The 22571-nt window shown below is 37.4% G+C and overlaps 1 protein-coding gene across 3 annotated transcripts in view; it reads right to left on the minus strand.

The window, feature by feature from the left end:
• Positions 1 to 22571, minus strand: part of tnr (tenascin R (restrictin, janusin)) — a 147038-nt gene that overhangs the window by 1247 nt on the left and 123220 nt on the right. For all 3 annotated transcript variants that reach the window (XM_046852324.1, XM_046852322.1, XM_046852323.1), the window contains 10 exons: positions 20677 to 20796; positions 20446 to 20589; positions 19263 to 19382; positions 18750 to 18893; positions 9732 to 9862; positions 6765 to 6897; positions 6429 to 6580; positions 6091 to 6187; positions 957 to 1118; positions 662 to 825 (listed from right to left, as the gene is read on the minus strand). In XM_046852324.1, coding sequence (XP_046708280.1) covers positions 662 to 825; positions 957 to 1118; positions 6091 to 6187; positions 6429 to 6580; positions 6765 to 6897; positions 9732 to 9862; positions 18750 to 18893; positions 19263 to 19382; positions 20446 to 20589; positions 20677 to 20796 — 1367 coding nt within the window. The remainder of the gene's footprint in view (positions 1 to 661; positions 826 to 956; positions 1119 to 6090; positions 6188 to 6428; positions 6581 to 6764; positions 6898 to 9731; positions 9863 to 18749; positions 18894 to 19262; positions 19383 to 20445; positions 20590 to 20676; positions 20797 to 22571) is intronic.

Consider the following 22571-nt stretch of genomic DNA (forward strand, 5'->3'; position numbering starts at 1 on the left):
ATGAAAAGGTTTGAGCTGGCCATTAACTGGCTGAGGTGACTCGAACAAATCAAACATTAAGGTGGATGAACTATAACAGCAAACACTCAGATCAGGTTCTCCTCGTGTCATACAAGAAAAGGATTCTGAGGCTATAGACCATGGGTCTTCAACCGGTACTGCAGGGGGGTCTGCTTATTATTGCTGAATCACAAATAATGTTTTTTTTTGTAAAAAATAAAAATTAAAAAAATAATAATAAAAATGGTAAAAAACATCAAAGATAAAATCTTAAATTGTACTTGTTGAAAGAATAAAGTGTCTGGTGAGTGCCTTACTAAAATATTGATATGTTATTGTGATTGATAAACTGGCTGCAATGGATATAGATAGAATGTGGTGAACCTCAATATGAGGTTGAGCTTAAAATGTGTTGATTTAAAAGTGGAAAAAAGTTGTTTTGTGTGTGATTTCTGCTATCTGCTAACCTAACTTCTGCATTCTTTTTTTCAAATCTGCAATATAAATCTGCAAATATGCAAATTGCATACAACAAAAACTGTTTATGCCCTAATGAAACAACACATACTATATGTGCTTGTAAATATTTCAATACCACAAGCCTGAATGATTTTAATGTTTAATTTTACAATTTTTTAATTATTATTTTTTTAGCAGTTACCTGGCTGTGCCTGGACTCTCCATATTTGCCATTTAAGTTGACTCTGTGACAGTTTTTATACCACCAGGCTCCTTTGTAGGAAAGTGCGCAGTTAGTCACAGCATTATCATTATCCTTGTCTTTAGTGGAGAAAGGTCGACCATGGTGATAGCTCAGAGAGTCACCTAGTACAAGAAAAACACTATTAAGTAAGTTATTATAACTTTAGAGGAAATTAATAAGATGCACTGAGGATTACAAAACAAACTCTTAAAGCCAAGGCCTTTTTATTTTTAGAAAAACACTATTCACTTACCAGCAGTGCCATTGTATTCCCCTATTCTAAGTTTGTAGAGGCTTCTGGAGTCTCCAATAGAGAAGCGGTCATAGTTGGCGTATACTGTCTCCTGGCCATTCTTCATGTCAATGCGCAGCTCATAGCGTCCTTGAGCTGTAATTTTGTGAAGATTTTCCAAACCTGCATGTTCAACCAAAGAAAAATAAAAATAAAATACCTTTAGAAAACTTAACATAAGTCATTATGAGCCCCTGGGCAACAAACAAAACAAAACAAAACAAATCAAACAAACTAGTAATCCATATTATACTGGATATTATTTGCTTTTATTTGATTTACTTGTGTTTTCTATTAAACAGGTTTTATGTTTCAGAAAAACACCTCTTCTGTTTATGACTTTTTTATTGTTAATCAAATGCATAAATAAACTTTCTATAAAGTATAAACAATTTAATGACAAATTTGTTTCAAATATTGTTTAGTGTATTGTTCATTTTATTCCTTTTGAGAAAAAGTATTTTAATTTTTTTTAAATGATAAATACATATGAGATTGGAAAGGTTATTTAGTCATTGTAAATAGTCAATCGCTGCTCTCACTTCCTCCTTATTAATACCATCAACTTCCTGCTTCACCTTCTCCACCTCAGCCTCAACCTTCTCTCTCTCTCATTTTCCTCGTTCATCAGCTGCTCAAAATATTCCCTCCATCTTCTCAACTCACTCTCCTCACTAGTCTACACATTTTTCTCTCCATCCTTTATTTCTCTAACTTGCAGCACATCCTTCCCAGTTCGGTCCCTCTGCCTGGCCAATCGGCATAAATCCTTTTCTCCTTCCTTAGTGTCCCTACTGTGCCCATGTAGTACTTTAAAAAATTAGAAGCTCCACCCACTAGCAGTCTGGGCTAGTGAGCTTGAAAAAACAAACATTGTTTCTCCTCTGTTTTAAGATCAAATAAACTCTTAAAATAACCTGACATTGCAGCAAAAAAAAGTAAAAAATGTAGTACAGACAAAGGTCAGGCAATTAGCAAACGATGTGAGTTAGGCAAAACAAGAACGTGAGAAAGAAACAAACAAGATAAAAAAAAATACAAGAAACATGAAACATAAATGACTAGATGCAGAGAACTGGACTTTGTGAAAAACAAACATATATATATATATATATATATACAGAAGTATTAAACAAGGAGAGAAAGAACAGCTGCAAACAAGACAGCGCGTGAACACAAGGACCAATGAAAAGACAGGGTAGATCTATCTATTATATTGCCAACAATTTGGACACCTGACCTTTCCTACTGATATATGGTTCTTTTCCAAACACAAATATAGTGGAACATCTTCCCAGAAGAGTGGAGGAAAATACAAGAGCAAATTGGGACTAAATGTAAAAGGCAATGTTCAAAAATCACATACCATACTTATGACCAGGTGACCCAATACTTTTGGCAAGACAAATATACAAACATAGTTGTATTTATATATATATATATATATATATATATATATATATATATATATATATATATATATATATATATATATATACATTGGAACCCGGTTATCTCGCCCTCGGTTACCTCGACAACCCTATTAAGTCGACGTTTTTGAAGTGGAACCGCCTAAGCATTTTTTTATCGGTTATGTCGATATGTCGTTTTTATGTCGTTTTATCTTTTTTCATGTCGCCGAACCCTAATATCTCGAGCACAAGGGGGGAAAAATTTACCATTTAACGTCGGTTATCTCGGTGCAGCCGCAGAAGAACTCTCGGAAGTGGCGGAAAAATCAAGGCTTACAGCTGCTACAGGTGTTGTATTGTATACTGGTGAATCTCTGCTGTTAGTTAGTGTACATATGCCTTTTGTTGTTAAATGTTATAGGCGAAAGTAGAAGCGTGGCGCTGAACAGCACACGGGAGAACGTGGGATGAGCAGCAAAAGCATAGAATGAACACCGGCAGGATCGGGTGGTTGGGGGGGGGTTATCCGCGATGCGCTTTGGGATGAAAAATGCAGCCGTTGAGAGAGTGCCGGTGGGAAGGCACGTACCGGGATACGCATGAGCGATAACAACGACCGCCGTGAACCAACATATACCAACAATAACGGACAGTGAGAGTGTGGAAGTTTAAATAGGAGCTGGTGATGATGATAAACGAGCACCATATGTGCGCGATTGAGCCGAGCTTCAGAAAAGCGGCGAAAGCACCTGCCACGCCGAAGGGGGCGCCGAAGGGGGCGTGGCAGGTGGATTCCTGACAGATAAACATGTACTGTATGTATTTTTATAGCATGCCTTCATCAAACAAATCGCGGCAACGCTGTTGTGTAAAAATCCCTCCAAAAACACGTGCATGCACATTCTCATTTATTAACGCACATCATGTACATAAAGAAATTTCAAGCACGTTAATATATTGGCGCCATTTTGCTTTTTGGCGACCCCCTAGGACATCGACATAACCGGGTTCCACTGTATATATATATATATATATATATATATATATATATATATATATATATATATATATAATAATAATAATAATAATTGTTACATTTATATAGCGCTTTTCTGCAGCACTCAAAGCGCTTTACATATGAAAGGGGGGATTCTCCTCAACCACCACCAATGTGCAGCATCCACCTGGATGATGCGACGGCAGCCATATTGCGCCAGAACGCCCACCACACACCAGCATATTAGTGGAGAGGAGATAGAGTGATATAGCCAATTAATATGAGGGGATGATTAGTAGGCCAGCGGGCAAGTTTGGCCAGTTTGGCACACCCCTACTCGTTTTCGAAAGACATCCTGGGATTTTTTAATGACCACAGAGAGTCAGGACCTCGGTTTAACGTCTCATCCGAAGGACGGTGCTTTTTATTTATTTTTTTACAGTATAGTGTCCCGTCACTATACTGGGGTGTTAGGACCCACAGAGACCACAGGGTGAGCACCCCCTGCTGATCTCACTAACATCTCTACCAGCAGCAACCTGGTTTTTCCCAGGTGGTCTCCCATCCCAAGTACTGGCCAGGCTCAACCCTGCTTAGCTTCAGTGGGCAAGCTGTCTTGGGCTACAGGGTGATATGGCTGCTGGATTATATATATATATATATATATATATATATATATATATATATATATATATATATATATATATATATATATATATATATATATATATATATATATATATATATATATATATATATATATATATATATAATCTTACAAAAGTGAGTTCACCCATCACATTTCAACAACCATTTTATTATATATTCTTATACAGCCTTTATTGTCTAAATGACTGCCAACAAAGTGAAAACACCCTAAGTGAACATGTTTTTAAAGTGTGAATCTTTTGTGTGAGCACTATTGTTATCTAGCACTGCTTTAATCCTCCTGGGCATGGAATTCACCAGAGCGGCACAGGTTGTTGCTGGGATCCTTTTCTACTCCTCCATAATGACATCACAGAGCTGCTGGATGTTCGACACATGGTGCATGGTACCTTTCGCTTGAAGATGCCCCACAGGTGTGCAATAGGGTTCATTTCTGGATACATACTTGGCCCCTCCATCACCGTCACCTTTCTCAGCAGGGCAGTTGACATCTTGGTGGTGTGTTTGGGGTCGTTATTATGCTGGAAAACTGCTGTTCGGCCTAGTTCTTGATGGGAGGGCATCATGTTCTGCTTCAGAATGTCACAGTAGATGTTGGAATCCATGTTTACCTCAATGAACCACAGATCCCCAGTACCAGCAGCATTCATGCATCCCCAGTCCATGATGCTACCACCACCATGCATTACTGTAGGCAAGACACAATGCTGGACACCATCTGAGCTGGACATGGTTCCAGCTCCAGTAAATCAAACTCTTTAGCAAACTGTTTGTGGGTTTTCTTTTGAGCAAGCTTCAAAAGAGGCTTTTCTTTGGGTCCATGGCCATGCAAACGACTTGTTGCAGTGTGCAGCACCTTCTGCAACCTCTAAAGCAATACTGGCAGCACTCATACATCTGTTTTTTAAAGCAGCATCTGCACCTGATGCACAGCACAAGGACACCTTTTGTATGACCCTAACCACTGTACTGTAACTCAGTTTCAGGGTGTTTCTGGTCTTCTTAGAGCGTCTGCATCTTTGTGGAGAGCACCAATTTTAACTTAACTTAAATTCAAGATACACAAATTTGTATGTTCCTGTCAAACAGACAAAAACATGAACCTGGTTAATAGGACCCCCTAGTGATAACAGCTGTACATCCTGTAACCGCAAACATTATAGTCCAGGGAGACCTCTGTCTGACCTCGTCCGTCAACCTGTCCATCACCACTGCAAACAGGAAAGGGCTCAGAGCCGATCCTTGATGCAGTCCAACCCCCAACTTGAATCATTCTGTCATTCCTAATGCACACTTCACTGTTGTCACACTGTCCTTATATATGTCCTGCACCACCCTCACATACTTCTCTGAAACACCTGACTTCCTCATACAGTACCACAACTCCTCTTTCAGCACCCTGTCGTACGCTTTTTTAAAATCCACAAACACACAATGCAACTCCTTCTGACCGTTTCTATACTTCTCCATTAACATTCTCAAAGAAAATAATGCGTCTGAATTCTCATTAAAAGATATAGGCATTCTTCTTCTTCTTCTTCTTCTTCTTCTTCTTCTTATTATTATTTTATTAACTTCTTAAAAAATTATCTACAATCTATAATCATAATAGGACTGAATGTTTCTGTAGATATAGTTTACAACGTTTTCTATTTATTTTTTATTGCGGCAATGCTTTTAAATCTGATTCATTCCTCCGGTGAATTTAAATGAACATATTAATTTTCTTTAATGAGATTTAGAAAGTAATATTTATTTAGCCAACTGCAAATAAAATGGTCCAGGAATTCTTTGTTAAATTGGATTTTTGATTAGGACAATTAAAAGGCTGTTTAAATAAATGAAACTGGAGAAAAAAAAATCATAATTTTCAACAGTTTACAGATTATGAACCCACTGTAGCATGAAGCAATCACAACACAATTGCTGTGATTTAGGGAAACAGTGATCATCTGTGAATCCCTATTTTTTGTTTGTTTTGTAATACACTACTAAAAAAAAGGTGATCTAATCTCACCTAACCAGAATTCATCTTCCAGATTCCCGAATCCAGTCTTATATTCACCCCACTTCCTAGAGAAATCTGTCAGGCCATTCTGTCTCCTCTGAAACACCTAAAACAAATCACATACAACACTGTGCTACAACACCTGTGCACATTCACACCACACACAGGTTACAGTCTGCATATTGGAAAGTTAACAACAGATTTTTATGGTTACACAATACAGAACACTTACCCACTAAGAGAACTTCATCTACCATTTACTTAAACCCTACTTTTGTTCTATTTAGGTAAATTTTGCAGACATTGTAGAAATGTAATAGATATTTTCAAGTATTCTAGACACTTACAATCCAGCCACCTCCATCAGTTGTCATGTCACAGTAGACCTGCACACCCTGACTGGGGTCACGGTTGATGTACACAGTGTAAACTCCACTAAGGATCTCACCATTTAGAAGATGCTGAGCACAGTTCTGGGGTACAGCAAACAACCGGTTTCCTAAGCAGACAATCAGAAAACAACATTTAAAAAAAAAAGTGTAATATCCAGGTCCAAGAAGAAAAAAGATAGGGACTACAATTCAAGAAAGAATTAAAGATGGTAAGATCTATGCAGGTTATTAAAAAATGTAAGTTATTGATTCATTCATTTAATTAATTGTTTGAGAGTGAGAGTAAGGTACCGGTTGTGAAGGATGTAGAAACAATGGCACTTGTCTCAAGGCCTCGGGCTGCCTGCAATCTCAATGTGTACTCTGTTGTCTCAGCCAGCCCCTCTAGACGGATCCATGTGTCCTCAGCATCCAGAATTAGCTCCTGTATTTGTTTAAACAAAGACATGGCGAGTGTAATACGATTACATACACACCCACATAATGCTATTACTAACAATAATGTAGTCATAGACTTTCAACTTCAGCAGAGATTTTGTACAAGGAATAAAATTCTGTTATGAACAAAACTGCCTGTCACATTGCCCCATCTAGTTTGCACACATTTGCATTTTCATACGAGCATGTGAAAAAGGTTTTTATTTGACTGTTATATTTGTAAAGACATACTGCGAGGCCAGTATGCCAGTTGGAAGATAGTCAATCAACCTAGATGCTTCATAATTTTTATGTTTTCCAAACTGAAGTTGTGTTCCTTAAAAGAATTCATGTATAACAATAAAGATATTTCCATCAAATAATCTCACACACCACACTATTCACTCTGACATCAGTGAAATTTTGTTTGGAGCAGCACAGTATTTACAGGCAATTGCACTCTTATTTTTTTTTCCTTGCATGACTGGTAGCTCTAATGTTCGTCATAGCGGTTATTAATCTGCCAGTTAGACAAAGGATTATCCATTTTAAATATAAACCCATTGCAGCTCATCCATTTAGTTTTTCTTTAGACCAATCTGCTGGTGAGGAAACATCAAGCAGTATTAAATGACACTGCTTCTTTTTATTGTGCGATTGTTATTTGTTGCAAGGTTTTGTGTTGAGTCATTTAGATAGTTCAAATGACTAAAAAAAAAACAAAAATGCAAATGAGTGTGACTACAAATAAAGCAAAATGCTAAACACACAGCTGTGCTGTTGTACAAGCTGTGATCGATATGTCACAAGTTGCTAGGATCTCAAATTCCCGAAGCATTATAGCAAAACTGATTTTTTTTTTTATGCAATTATATTGTGACATTATAAGCCATGTTAAGCAGAGAAATGTACTGAAAGCTTGTTCCTTTCATTTTAGAACGCATTAGTGGAACATATGCCATGAAAGGGAAGACCTAGTTATATGGGTTTCCAGTTAAGCCTTCATTCGCTGTGCATTACTGACACCATCTGGACAATCAGCAGGACTGAATACATACTAGGTCAAGTTTTGACTGGATATGTGGAAAACATGAACATTTGAGACTTTTGAAAAACAAAGAAGCAATGACAGTGAAAAAAAGGTAATAGAACGCAATGTAGCTGTTTTGGAGATTATTTGTGCAAATAGATTATTAAAACATTATAATTTGTGTCTAGATATATTAGTGTTCTTAGTATTAATCATTTGGCAAAATTATATCGCAAAACCCTGAAAGCAAGAAGTTCAGTAAAAAATCAATAATTCCTACAATAAAGTGGTAAACTGTAAAAATAGAAACAGTAGTTTTTTAACAGATGTGTGTATGTATATAGAGTAGAGATTGTAAGATTTACCGATTCACATGAATATACAGAGGAACCCGGTTATGTCGATGTCCTAGGGGGTCGCCAAAAAGCATCGAGGTAACCGATGATCGAGATAAACGAAAACCAAAATGGCGGCAATATATTAACGTGCTTGAAATTTCCTTATGTACATGATGTGCGTTAATAAATGAGAATGTGCATGCACGTGTTTTTGGTGGTTTTTTTTACACAACATCGTTGCCGAGATTTGTTTGATAAAGGCATGCTATAAAAATTTACATGTTTGTTAACTGTTAGGAATCCACCTGCCACGCCCCCTTCGGCCCCCTTCGGCATGCCAGGTGCTTTCTCGGCCGCTTTCTCTGAAGCTCCCGGCTTCAATCGCGCACATATGGTGCTCGTTTAGCATCATCACCAGCTCCTATTTAAACTTCCACACTCTTACCGTCCGTTATTGTTGGTATATGTTGGTTCACGGCGGTCGTTGTTATCGCTCATGCGCTTCCCACCGGCACTCTCTCACCGGCTGCTCTTTTCTTCCCAAAGCGCATCTCGGATTCCCCCCGATCCTGCCGGTGTTCATTCTATGCTTTTGCTGCTCATCCCACGTTTCGCGCTGCGCTCCTACCAAACGCAGCTTTCGCCTCCGGTTCATCGCATAACATTTAACAACAAAAGGCATATGTGCACTAACTAACAGCAGAGATTCACCAGTATACAATACAACACCTGTAGCATCTGTAAGGCTTGATTTTTCCGCCACTTTCGCGAGTTCTTCTATGGCTGCACAGCGCCGATCGAGATAACTGACGTTAAATGGCAAATTTTTCCCCTCTTGTGCTTGAGATATTAGGGTTCGGCGACATAAAAAAGTCGACATAACTATTAAAAAATGCTTAGACAAAAACGAGAACTTGTTCCACTTCAAAAACGTCGACTTAATAGGGTTGTCGAGTTAAGTGGGTTCCACTGTATTATGTATTATCTATAAACTTTCTTTCAGCTTCACTCATTACGGGTCCCCACAGCGGTTCATTTTTATTCATGATCCACATGTTCGATTTGGCAAGTGTTTATACGCTGGATGCCCTTCCCCATATATCCGGGCTTTAAGAGAGCCCTGGCTTGTGCAACCCTAATGGCTGGGGTAGGTTCCCTGCCTGGGGATCGAACCCGGGCCGCAGCAGTGAGAGCACCGCATCCTAACCACTACTTTCTGTACCGTACGGAATTGCATATCATTATAATCGCATTGTGATCAATCAAAATCGTAATGCACCGCATCATAATAGGGTGAATTGTATCACATCACATTGGCAGCTGCTTCAGATGTGTCTTTAATGCATCGTGTTGTTGGCTATGCTTCGAGAGGTGAATTGGACGGCCTACTATGGAGATGCACAACCTAAATATACACACTTGTTTTATGAAGAAATTATAAATTGAATTATAAAATAATAATTTCATTCTTACCTTGCGGCTTCCATCAACTGACTTGTATGTCAGCATGTAGTTGTCAATATCAGCAATGGGTGGTTGCCATGAGATAAGGGCACTTCGGTGGGTCACCTCACTGGCAGTCAAATTCTGGGGCGCATCCATCGCTATGGTGCAAAAGATTTTAGGTCAAACAATAGACAATGTATCTTCTCTTGACCAGTTTTGACTAATTTAACCAGTCCTGAAATAATCTGTATTTTACATGCCCAGGTTTAATCTTTTTTTAGGATACACTGTGTATGATCTTGGGCATAAATAGTGCATCTTTTAGGTTACAGCTTCTCTCATTTCAGCGTCCCAGCTCATCCTGTATAAATTAACCTTAATAACTGTGGAGAAAGGTCAGCACTCCCCTAATCTGCACACTGTTCATTACATTACCTGTTGGAGGGGCTAAATGAAAGAAAGGAAGACTTCATCCACCAGACCAGGAGGATGGAAGAAACATGCATATATGGTCTTTAGCCAAATAGCAAGCTTTTCCTGGAGTCTTTTGCCTCGTTTGGTCACAGGCCCTATGCAGGCATTTGGGTTTGAAGGTATTTTTTGTATGTGCAATGAAAAATATCACAGTCTCTTAGAGCAGGCCCCTTTTATATATTTCCAGGACCTAATCTTCATGTGCCTTTCTAGTGAGGGTGCGTAATTATGAATTATGGTTCAAACAGCTAGGAAAGTTGATTTGTGGAAGATGAACATTGATTGAGGGGAGTCCATATTTGCATCTCATTCTCAGTGGAAGTTTAGGCACCACTGCAGCAATGACAACTAAATGCTATTCAGGAATACATCAAACTAAGAGTGATATTTCCCAAAAGTTTTATTAAAAGCTTGTTCCTTCTGATAAAAAGATCACGCTTTAAAGTAAATTGTACGTTGATCCAATGGAAACTTGGGACACACACACACACACACACACACACACACACACACACACAGAAATCGTCTATACATTAAAGAGCTACTGTAAGCCTGAGAGTGTCTGGGGTATGATGATATTGAATTCTGAAGCTGGAAAAAATTATATTTTAATGAAAGTGTCCTAGTTTTCGATGGCAGAGAAGGCCAGAAAAGAAGATATAGCAGAAGATATGAAGTGATTTGCCAATTACATATACTACTAAGAGTCCAGTGTAGCTGGCCTATAGACCTGAATATAAGACAAGTACTTTAAAATAAACTGGAGTGACTGTAACAGGGTCATAGTTATTAAGGCACATAATTGGACATATTGAAAACAATTTGAAGCAGATGGATACAGGAAACCTGTGACAAGTAAGAGGTTATGTATTAGCACAGTATACAGAACTCCAAATTCACAACAGTGGGAAATGACAACAAAATATATAACAGTACATACTAGGAGTGAAATGGTACACAGATTTCACGGTTCGGTATATACCTCAGTGAAGTCACAGTTCAGTTCAATTTCGGTATAGTTAGGGGGAAGAAATGCAAAACATACAATTTCTTATTGTTTTTTTTATTAATGCAGGTTATTATATTAATAATTATTTGTTAGAATTTATTTGGGTAAGAAAATGTGTATATTAGCATGTGTGTGTTTTACATTTAATATTTAATTTATTAATATAAAGTTTCTAGAGATATGTTCTACAAATTTAACAAATGTCTTAATTCATTCCATCCTTTTTTAATTTGCTCCTTCGATATTTGGAATTGTCAGGATTTTCTCCTTTTAAGAAAGACTCTTGAAGCTGAACGTTAAATGCTATAGAATCCATATCACTAGTGTTAGCGATAAGCAGGAAGTGCCGTGATTTCACGCTTGCGCAAAAATGTTTAACAGTGCACTACAAATCATATTCTGGTGCAGAACACATCGTATTTCCAGTATCGACTAAGTAGCCACAGTGACACTAGCTCTAGTTTCTTTTTGTATACCTTTGGTATTGTTGTATATGTTTTCAAATAAAAAAAAACAGTGATACTACACAACAGTGTCACAGAGACAAAAGAAATTTGCCAGCGCAGATTGTAACTATGTTCCGAACATAAAAAGGATTGTATTGCAAAGAATTTCGGTACGAATACATGCACCGCTACACACATGCATACACAGCATGGTGCATGACAACTTGCCAGATCAATGGATGGGAGAGACCAGTGTAAAATATTGTCTGGCATCCACAAAGCCAGTGACATTGCAGTTAATTAAATTCCTTTTGGGGTTTTGTGGTCTGAGACTGTGCACTTTCTATATGAAACAGCAAGACAGCTGGTCAGAAAACTGACTGTTGTCTCACTTGAAAAAGGTGTTGAGGATGGAAGTCTATAGAAAGTAACAGCGCATCCTTGCTTCACAGATGGTGTTGAGTCTTTTTTGATGTGCACACCAAGGAAACTTTTAAAAAATTTTTTGTTCCAAGTTCTCCTGAATTCAATAACCATTAATTAAGAGATGTCTGCACCAGTCTGCATTAGGGATGGGTATCGTTTACATTTAATTAATATAAGTACCAGAGTAAAAGTACACACATGCTTCAATTGAGTAGAAGAACAGATAATCCTGTTTTAAAATAATCTGGGAAAAGTTAAAGTACTGACTATACTTTGTTACTCAAGTTAAAGTAAAGAAGGTTGGGCTCTGACATGTACTTGTAGTAAAAAGTAGCCATTACCACTACCTGTTTTAGTGGTAACTGGACTTCACGTCATAATATTAAGGCTGTCAATCGAGGAAAAGATTTATTCGGGATCAATCGCACGTTTTTATCTGTTCTAAATGTGCCTTACATATTTGCATGGACAAATGTACCGTAATTTCCAAACTATAAAGCACACCCATATATAAGCCACACCCACTGAATTTGACAAAGATTTTTATTTTGAACATAAATAAGCTGCACCTGTCTATAAGCTGCAGGTGTCTACACTTAAACTAATGAACTTTACACAGGCTTTACCGAAAGAGAGTGTCTGTTACACGGTGTAACGGGTGAAATATGTTTTAGCTCCTTTAAGAGCAGAGCGGCATCTTGGGAATAGCCTGCCGCCGCATTTTTTTCGGTATTACTGCATGTGTGCAAGACCGAGGAATATGTCCTTATTATTTTCTGATGATCATTTGTAAGTTTCTTTGAATAACCCGTAACGCTGTTGGCACGAAAAATAAAAAAGCACAAGTTTTGGAAATCTGTCTGTGCTTAAATGATTTCTGTTGCAACTGGAGTTAGCGAGCTCTCCCTTCACCCAGACTCAACACGCTACAACGGTTTGTATCTAAACAGTAGCCTACTAAGAAAGTCATTGTTCACTGTCTTCCTCCTTCCTTTAACAACAATTTCTCTCAGGAGTTTATCGTTTGTCATCATCGTGTATTTAAAAAAAAAGTTTTTTCTCCCGAAGCCGTGCAGCTCAGAACACAGGTGAGGTGCGTTTTTTCGTTTCCGTTCGGAAATTTCATTGGTCTAATGTTATGGGGTTCAGTTTTTTGGCTTGACGTTTGTGAAACCGGGAAAAAACCAGGAAAAATTTATAAATTAGCCGCTTCGTTGTTTAAGCCGCGGGCTTCAAAACGTGGGAAAAAGTAGCGGCTTATAGTCCAAAAAATACGCTATGTTTTTTATTAGTGAAACCAAACTCAACATTAAGCATAAAAACAAAATATTCTTGTAAATGCGCTAAAGTAATTACCATGTCCTAAAGTACATAAATCATCAAGCTGATGCGTAAATCAGGACACCAAACGGAACCTTTGCTAGGTTTCCACATGGATGTTTAATAAGGTGATACCGGAGAAACTGAACCTCTTCTAACTTTCATACAGATAAAATCATTAGCAAATATTTGTTCTGTGAATTGGTATATATTCAAACGTAGACATTTCGAGCTTTCTATTCATATATTTATAATGTCTGTGAGGCAAGTATTCACTAAGATTCAGGATGTTTTATTTATGTGTCTGAGAATAGAGATGACAAAGAGTGCCCCCTGTCTATTTTCTTTATTTTACAAAAGCACAGCATTTTGTTGTTATGTGTATACAAATAAATTTAAATAGATTAACTTTTTTACCGTTTTTACAGATTTGTACAAATCTGTACGATTAATCATATAAAATAAAAAAATGCTACAAAATGTGACGGCACGTTTGTCGACCTTATAGGGTTAATTGCCGGATATTTTTAATAAAAAAATGGTCAAACAAAAATTCTTGCTGCATTAATTGTGCATTAATACAATGTGTGCCGTTAAATGAAATCGCGTTATTAACCATTCATTTTGACAGTCCTAATTAACATAATACAAAACGAATTTCAAAATTTGTTACTGAAATCTAATGAATGTATCCATGCTGAATATCCACCATTTAGAACACAAGCAAAGAAAACAATTATGCTGATCAGGTGATCAGTTATGTCTCTGTTCTCAGTCATGTTTACTCTGACTCCCTCTGTCTCATCCACATTAGCCCAATACTTCTTGTTACCTTCTGCATGCTCATTGTTTGCTTTGTAAACTGGTTTACATCTGTGATGTGAGAGCCAGGAAATGATACACCAGTGGTAGATTGAAAAAGCCGTGCAATGGAAAGAAAATACGTTGATGGACTGAAAATGGCATACACTGAGTAATAATTGACATTTCACCAAAATTAAACTAAAGTAACGAGCCTGCTTTAAAAACGTAAGAAGTATAAAGTACAGATATTTGTGTAAAAATGTAATGAGTGAAAGTCAAAAGTTGTCCAAAAAATAAATAGTGAAGTAAAGTATTAATACCAGAAAAATCTACTTAAGTACAGTAATGAAGTATTTATACAGATACTGCTTATCGATACAGGTACTTATTGATGTTATTTATACTACTCTCAAATTCCATGCAAAAAGAGGATGTTAAAAGATGTGGAAAATTTCAAGGTTTTTTATTACTGCTAAACTTTAGTACTGTAGTACTGCAGTTTACAAATGCTTTTAAGCAAACAGTATAAAAAGGCCCCTCAAAGAAGAGAGAAAAAGAGAGACGCTACGTCTACACTTAGCATTAACATGCAATCTGTATCCATATGTTGCCCACATACAAATTAAAAAGACAAGTGTAAACGTGCTTCTGATCAGAATGTTATCCAATCAACGGGTTCTGGTCCAGAGGTAGTCGAGGACGCATTATAATCGGATCTCAATGTGATGTTAATGCAATCCAGCCATCGTGTCTGCATTAGCGGGTTAAGATCATGCAAAATGAGTCCCTTTCGAACTTTCAGAAGATCTATCAGGGATCTAGGCACCTTATTATTAACTGCAGCCTCATCATCTTCCTCATTTTGCAGGATAAAATGTCCCACGACTAAAAATGGTTTTCAAAAGTACTACTTACCCACTACTTCAATTTGATTCTGCACCTGGGCCATATTTTGCAGACTTATTTAAATATTGTGTGGAATCAGATCAGATCGGTTATCCACGTAAGAAAAGTGAGTTGATGTTGTCAAGCGTAAATGCACTGTGTCATGATTGATTGATGATCTGATCTGCTTGATCGGATCACGGTGACTGCATTTTAATATCAAGTGTAAATACAGCCAGGGAGATTTCCTCAGCATACCACAGCACAACATATTTGAATTAGAGGTTGACCGATGGATTTTACCGATACCAGTAGCTAGGTTGGATCGTGCTTGCTGATAACTTGCCAATTAATCAAACTATTTAATTAAATAGTTTTTTTAATTGATACTGGATTAAAAAAACAAAAAAAACCAAGCATAACACCAATGTAGAATACCTTTACAGGAAAAAAAAGGTAATATTAATAAATGGAATTATATAATTTTCAAAAACTAAATATAATATAGCGCTCTCTGGACTAGAGCCCGCTCTCGTAATGACAGTGGACAGAAGTCCGCTCAAGCAACGGTCGCTACCTGGAAAAACTATCGGTATATATTTTTGCCTATAGCAGATAATTCCAGCAATCAACTATAAATGCTGATTAAATCAGTAAAATTATTTTATAATGAATGTTACCTTCGATTGAGGCATGAGAGTTGCAGATGGAGCTGGTAGATGACGGAGATATACAGCGCCGTTGCTAGAGGTAGGAGTGTTTTGTTTTTAAATGTTTTATTATATTACTAGTGTTGCCTCCTTTATTCACTAATACACTACTGCATATATTGCATCTGACATTGTTGTTGCTTAGTTTTGTAACTTGAACCCAAATGTTTCAATATTGCCGCCAATATTGCCACACACACACACACACACACACACACACACACACACACACACACACACACACACACACTACATATGTGCATGGATAACACATGTAAAAAAACGCTAGCCACAACATCATTAAGGAATGGAAAATGACAAGCAGCAGCTTCCAATTCACCATTAACACCAAAGTATACAGAGATAAAACAACACAAGCATTGATAAGTAACTGTTTGTTCTGAAGCTTATCGGTAGTCCGATATTGACCCAATTATGTACCGGTCCCAAACCCCCAACCCCACACATTCTCAGTACCTACTGTATTTCTAGTCTGCTTGCTGTTCCAGGCTGATGAGGCACAGTGTCTCTTTACACTTCTTCAGGACATAAACATGGGAAACTTACACTTGCTGCCAAGGGGAGCTTTTATTTAATATTTATAGATTGACTACTATGAACACTTGAGTCTCTACTCAACAATAAAAACCTCATCTATGATTTAAATATAATAAATTGATGTTCGGTGTCACCCAGATGTGGATGGCTTCCTTTTTGCATCTGTTTCGCTTTTTCCTTATACCATCAACAGGAGATCTTCCTTCCCTCTGTAACCACTGGCTTGCTCACTTTGCAATATTACATTTATAAATGTCAAATTTATCCATTTACTTCTGTAAAGTTGCTTTGGGAAAATGTCCATTGTTAAAAGTGCTACAGAAATAAAATTTTATTTAATTATTCATACTTCTTTTTCTGTTTTGAAGGCTTCCAAGTGTAAGTCATCTATTGAAGTCATGTCTGAGAGGAGCATCAATGATGCTGACAGGGTGTTTCCTCTTACTTCAATAAATTTCCTGACACATGCATTGTGAGTCTCCATACTCTCTTTTTTTTCCTTATACTCTTTACTCCTCTGTGTATTGTGCACATGTAAACACAATCCAGCTTGGGCATGCAAACAAAACACTTTCATGGGCAAGCTATTCCATGAATGGCATGTACCTAATTACTGAATACTACCTTGAAGACAACAGCAAGGGCCTATCTACACACCTTTCTATTAGAGAAATATTCTTACCAAGAATCATATCAAAAGATGATATATTAACTGAGTACATTCATATTCATCCTCACCCTTCTCACAGCTTTAATCTTCACAACTATTAAAGTACTGCAGTAATTGAAATGCTGAAGACAGATAACATTTCTCCAGAAGGAGGCAGTTTTATGTTTTCATTTTAATTATATGCTAAGTCTCCATATCTTACACGCTCTACCATAAATGCCAAAATAACATAGTTCAACATCTCAAAATTCCCTATAGGACAGTACATATATCATAGAACATCAGTAGGATGTCTATTCTGGGTTTATTTTTGTAGCAATGAGTTATTGTTATATTTTATCAGTGCATGACAGCATCTAAATCCACTGTGCTTTGGGTGTATTTTTTTTTTTCAAAATTAAGCTAGCATTAATAAAAATATCAATTTGTCTGAAGTCAAATGAACCTTGCAAACACTGTCAGGCGATTGTACATCAACATTCTGTTGCTAAGCCTGTGACACTTTTACATGCAAATTAATTTCCTCTAATCCGTGAGGCCTAATGAACAGCTTTTGGGATGGCTTCTTGATTTAGATTGAGTTTGAATGTGCCTGAAAGTGTTTGCTCCATTCTATGAAGCCATGTCAGATTTTTCATTTAAAAAATGCCTTCACTCATTTACTCATCTTTCCCATGAGGAAAACATCCCTGCTGACAACTAATCCTTACTTACTTGTCAGAAGATGGGACTACACAGCTTTGGAAATGAAAGTCACCTGTTAGTTAGGCTAATTGGAAAAAAAACATCTATTTGGCATAAAGATCATTCTGGGGAAGGAATAAAAAAATGCCATGGGGTCTGATGAGTCCAGAGTGTATTCCAAAGTGATCGGTGTGTTTGAAAGGGAAGCACATCAAGTGAAGCAGCTGCCAGGCATACTGCCTACTGTACAAGCCTTTGGAAGCTGTGTTATGGTCTGGGTTTGATTAAATGGTCAGGTCATGGCTCAGAAGCATTATGCTGAGTACCTGAATATACTGACTCAGGTTTTTGATTTTTTTTTTCTTGATGATAACACAGGCATATTCTATATGACAATGCCAACATTCATTAGGTTCATATTTGAGAGTGATTGACAGAGCATGAGGAATCATTTTTACAAATGATTCGGTTTTACAAAGTTCAGAAAGACCTAACCTTAACCCCACATCTTTGGGATGTGCGGCAAAAGATTTTATCTAGTGGGTCAACCCCTTCATCAAGACCCAAAAATCTATGCAACTGTGAATGGAGATAAATTCTCAGACCATGGTTTAAGTTTTGCAGTGCAATGAATGCGCACCAATCTTAACGGTCAACATAACATAAATAAACATAACAATAAAACATAAAAAAAGCAAAACAAAACAAAAACAAAAAAACAATTATAATAAAATAAAATAAATGAATAAATAAAAAATGGAAAGAAAAAGTGGAAACCAGTGTGGTTTTATGCTGTTTGATGTGTTGTTCATGAAACATGCTGAAATGTTTTCCTGCTTTCCAGCATGGTTGTGTTTTTTTTTAGTTACTATTGCCTTCCTGCCAGCTCAAACAAAACAGGTTATGAATATATTCTACATAAAGTACATACAGTTGCTAACATACATTTTGTTTGGAATTTAAAAATACATTTCATTACACTTTAGGAATAACATCAAAGATGTCTTCAAACACAAACCTGCTCGTATATTATTAATTCATGTTTATAGGGTGACTCACGTGTGATGAAGCTGGTGACTACAGTGCCACTAGTCAAGGGGCCCTTGGTGGCATAGAGAGAAATGGAGTAGGGAGTACTAGGGAGAAGTTGACTCAGCTGATGTTCCTGTTTGTTTCCATCCACTAGAAATATATCTGCTGTCACTAGTTAGATGGAAAAAGAAAACTTCAATAAATGTTGGTTAACAGCTAAATATAATGGTCTTTTGTTTGATGTAAATAATTTACATGATTATTTATTTTTTATTGAAGAAAGAACAGAGTGAAGCACAATAATAAACAACAGTTACATTAAGCAAGAGATAATTGAACAGTTTCCACTTTTAAAGCACATACTTTGAAAGCTGTAAATGATTGTATACTTTAAACTCCACACAGTAGGTAACCTGATCAAACTGATGACCTGTAAGCTGTATTTCATTCCATATGGCACTCAATTTTGTGTGGTAGTGAGTTTTAAAAGTAAAATTTCTCTTTGCTCCTATAGTTTCGTCTTTTTTTATTTCTAGGTACCTTGGCTGTGTGTGAGGGTGAGTACATAGTTGTCCACGTTAGAAAGTGGAGGAATCCAGCGCAGCAATGCTCCCTGTGGAGTGACATTTAGGGCCATCAGTTCCATTGGCATGTCCATGGCTGCAGGAGACAAAGACTGTAGTTTAGTGTAAATTATAAAAGGAATATGTGTAGAAAAGCAGTTTAGCATGAAATAGCTGGGGTCTGATGTTTTCCTTGTCTTTCTTATGTGCACAGGATTTTGGGAGATGGTTAAATATAGCACATCACTCCTGGTTGAAACTAATTGGTTTTGATCAACATCCTGGAGATCACAATTTTCTAAATGAGCTGTATTTCTGTGAGAAATTATAAAGTCTATTGTGTTTGCTCTGCAAATCTTAATGCATATAAATATTGATATGCAAGCATGGTTTTGAATTGTAACAATGTCACAAATTGAAGTATTTGCAATAAATACTGATGTTATATCTCTCTGGAATGTCAATTCAAGTTTTTGCAAACATTTTTAACAACAGAGAATGTCATGAAACAGAAAATCAGTTAAAATCTAAATTCCAGTGAAAAGTGTCGCTGACAAAGGGAAACTTCTCACCACATCATTGTTGGTGTTCATTCTTTTATGAAATACTAAAAGGTCAACTGATTGATTTACAAAATCATTCTCTAAAGCAATAAGGTAATCATTAAAGTATGAGGTTTTTTCATTCATTTTGTAAAAGTGTTCACTATTTTCAGAGTCATAAAGCTTTATTTAGAATTTTACCTAGGTTTACATAGTCAGGAGAGAATGTAAGGGACAGAAAAAGGGAAGAGGAAAGAGTCTATGCTGGGCTCTTTAGAAATCATCGCCAGCCTGGGTGTGTGACTTACTGCATATATGACAACTAGACGCTATCTGCAGTCCCTGAATAAAAGGAAAGCATGCAGTGTAGTGGATCTAAATGAGGAGCTGCACAACATTAACAGAAGAAATAAGGGCACCTAAGGGCATAGAAGCCCTGGAATGCTTGGGTGCAGTCCTCTGCTGGTGATTCATTCAGACAGGTGCAGGTTAATTGTCTGGGGGCTTCACATTGCTCTGTCTACAGGCTTGTTTAGATCAATCCTGGTTTCTATAAATATTCCTCTTAAAAATACTATTTACATAATATTATTATTTATGACCACTAGGTAAATATACCTGTAAAGACACTGGTGCTGATGACCTTGCTCTCCTGGTTTCCTCGCACAGTGTTTAACTTAATCTCATATTCTGTCGCTGGATGAAGTCTGGTCAGAGTATAGTTTGTTGCATCCTTGTCAATCACCACACTGTCCACTTGACCTTAAAAAAATAAAAATAATCCATAATATTTTTGCACCTTGAAATGGGTTTCCATACCAATGAGCAGTGGGACTGTATATTACATACCTCTTCCGTACTGATAGGACATTTTGTAGTAATCAAAGTAAGCAAGTGGCTGAGCCCATGATATTGTTACCGAATCCTCAGAGATCAATGATACCATAATCTCTCTGGGAGGGTCCATACCTAAATCAAACATCAGACATCAGCTAATCAGTGTTAATAAAAGTGTGGAAACCTTTACCTGTTTTACTACAACTGCTTTGCATACATAACAATATTTAAAACAATATGTAGAATTTAGATTTAAATATCGACACGATTACAAAATGCATTTTATAAGTCACACATTAGCGTAATACCATGCATATTTGTTATGACAGACAGAAATATGTAGCTAATTAAAAAAGATTCTTTTCATTACCCTATGGACAATTACAATGAAAAAAATATAGCTGCAAGCAGCGATGGCGGGCCCTCGCACATCTGTGTATCGCTATACGGTGCCTCCCAGAAAACAATGCACGGTGGGCAAGTGCATCAAGTGGGTAAATATCAGTGGACTATTTTATGTTGTTACTGACCCATTTGGGGACTGTAGGTAAAAGAAACCCCACATTGTGTCAAATTTCAAGTTAATCTAAGCACACCAAAAGCCCTAAATATGCCTAAAATAAAAGTAAATTTTGACGCGTTGCCATGGGAACAGCGTTCAAGATATCAAAAATTCCTTTGCAATTTATCATCTACAATGTCTCGGCATCATGTTGATTACGTTTGGTGTCAATCGCATGAATATCCTGGGAGAAGTATTTAAAAGTTCACCACATGCAACTGTCAAAAAATCCACCTGGCACACTTCCTGGCGCCTGTTGGTGGCGCTATGTCTGAGATTTACAATAGGACCATCGATGCGTTTGGAATCCTTGGCCGAACATACTCACTGCGTGTCATCTGAATAAGACATTTTTTGCTTTAGATATTAGACACTTCCTGTTTCCCTGAATTCGCCATAAATTTGTCGCCTCGCCATGGCAGCACCGTTCGAGATATCAAAAATCCCTTTGCAATTTAGCAAGGGCAATGTTTCGGCATTATGTTCACCACGTTTGATGTCAATCACATGAATTCCCTAGGAGGAGTATTTAAAAGTTCACCGCATGCACTTATAAAACAACCCAACATTGCCGACTCCCCGTTGGGCGGAGCTAATAGGTTTGATGTAAAAGTTGTTTGGGTCGATGAGATCAATATACATGTGCGTACATGTTTGCCCGATCTGTGCACCGATATTTGTTTTTGCATTACAGGGGGCGCTACAGAGCCCTACTGCCATGCCTTTGTTCCAGCCTTTGACCGGTCCTAAAAGCTGACGACTTTGACGTCTGTGCCAAATTTCCGGTGTTTTCGAGCATGGTAAGGCACCCAAAGTGCATGCCAAGAGCTTAAATATGCCTGAAATAAAAGTAAAGTTTGACGCGTTGCCATTGGAACGGCGTTCGAGATATCAAAAATTCCTTCGCAATTTATTATCTACAAACTCTCAGCATCATGTTGTCGACGTTTGGTGTCAATCGCATAAATATCCTGGAAGGAGTATTTAAAAGTTCACCACATGCAACTGTCAAAAAATCCACCTTTTGTGACTGACACACTTCATGGCGCCTGTTGGTGGCGCTATGTCCGAGATTCACAATAGGCACATCGATGCGATCGGAATCCTTGGCCAAACATACACACCATCCAAATAAGACATTTTTTGCTTTAGATATTAAACACTTCCTGTTCTCCCAATTCGCCATAAATTTGTCGCCTCGCCATGGCAGCACTGTTCAAGATATCAAAAATCCCTTTGCAATTTAGCAAGTCCAATGTCTCGGCATCACGTTTACCACGTTTGATGTCAATCGCATGAATTCCCTAGGAGGAGTATTTAAAAGTTCACCGCATGCACTTTTAAA

The sequence above is a fragment of the Silurus meridionalis genome, chromosome 6 (assembly GCF_014805685.1).
Source record: "Silurus meridionalis isolate SWU-2019-XX chromosome 6, ASM1480568v1, whole genome shotgun sequence".
Taxonomy (NCBI): domain Eukaryota; kingdom Metazoa; phylum Chordata; class Actinopteri; order Siluriformes; family Siluridae; genus Silurus; species Silurus meridionalis.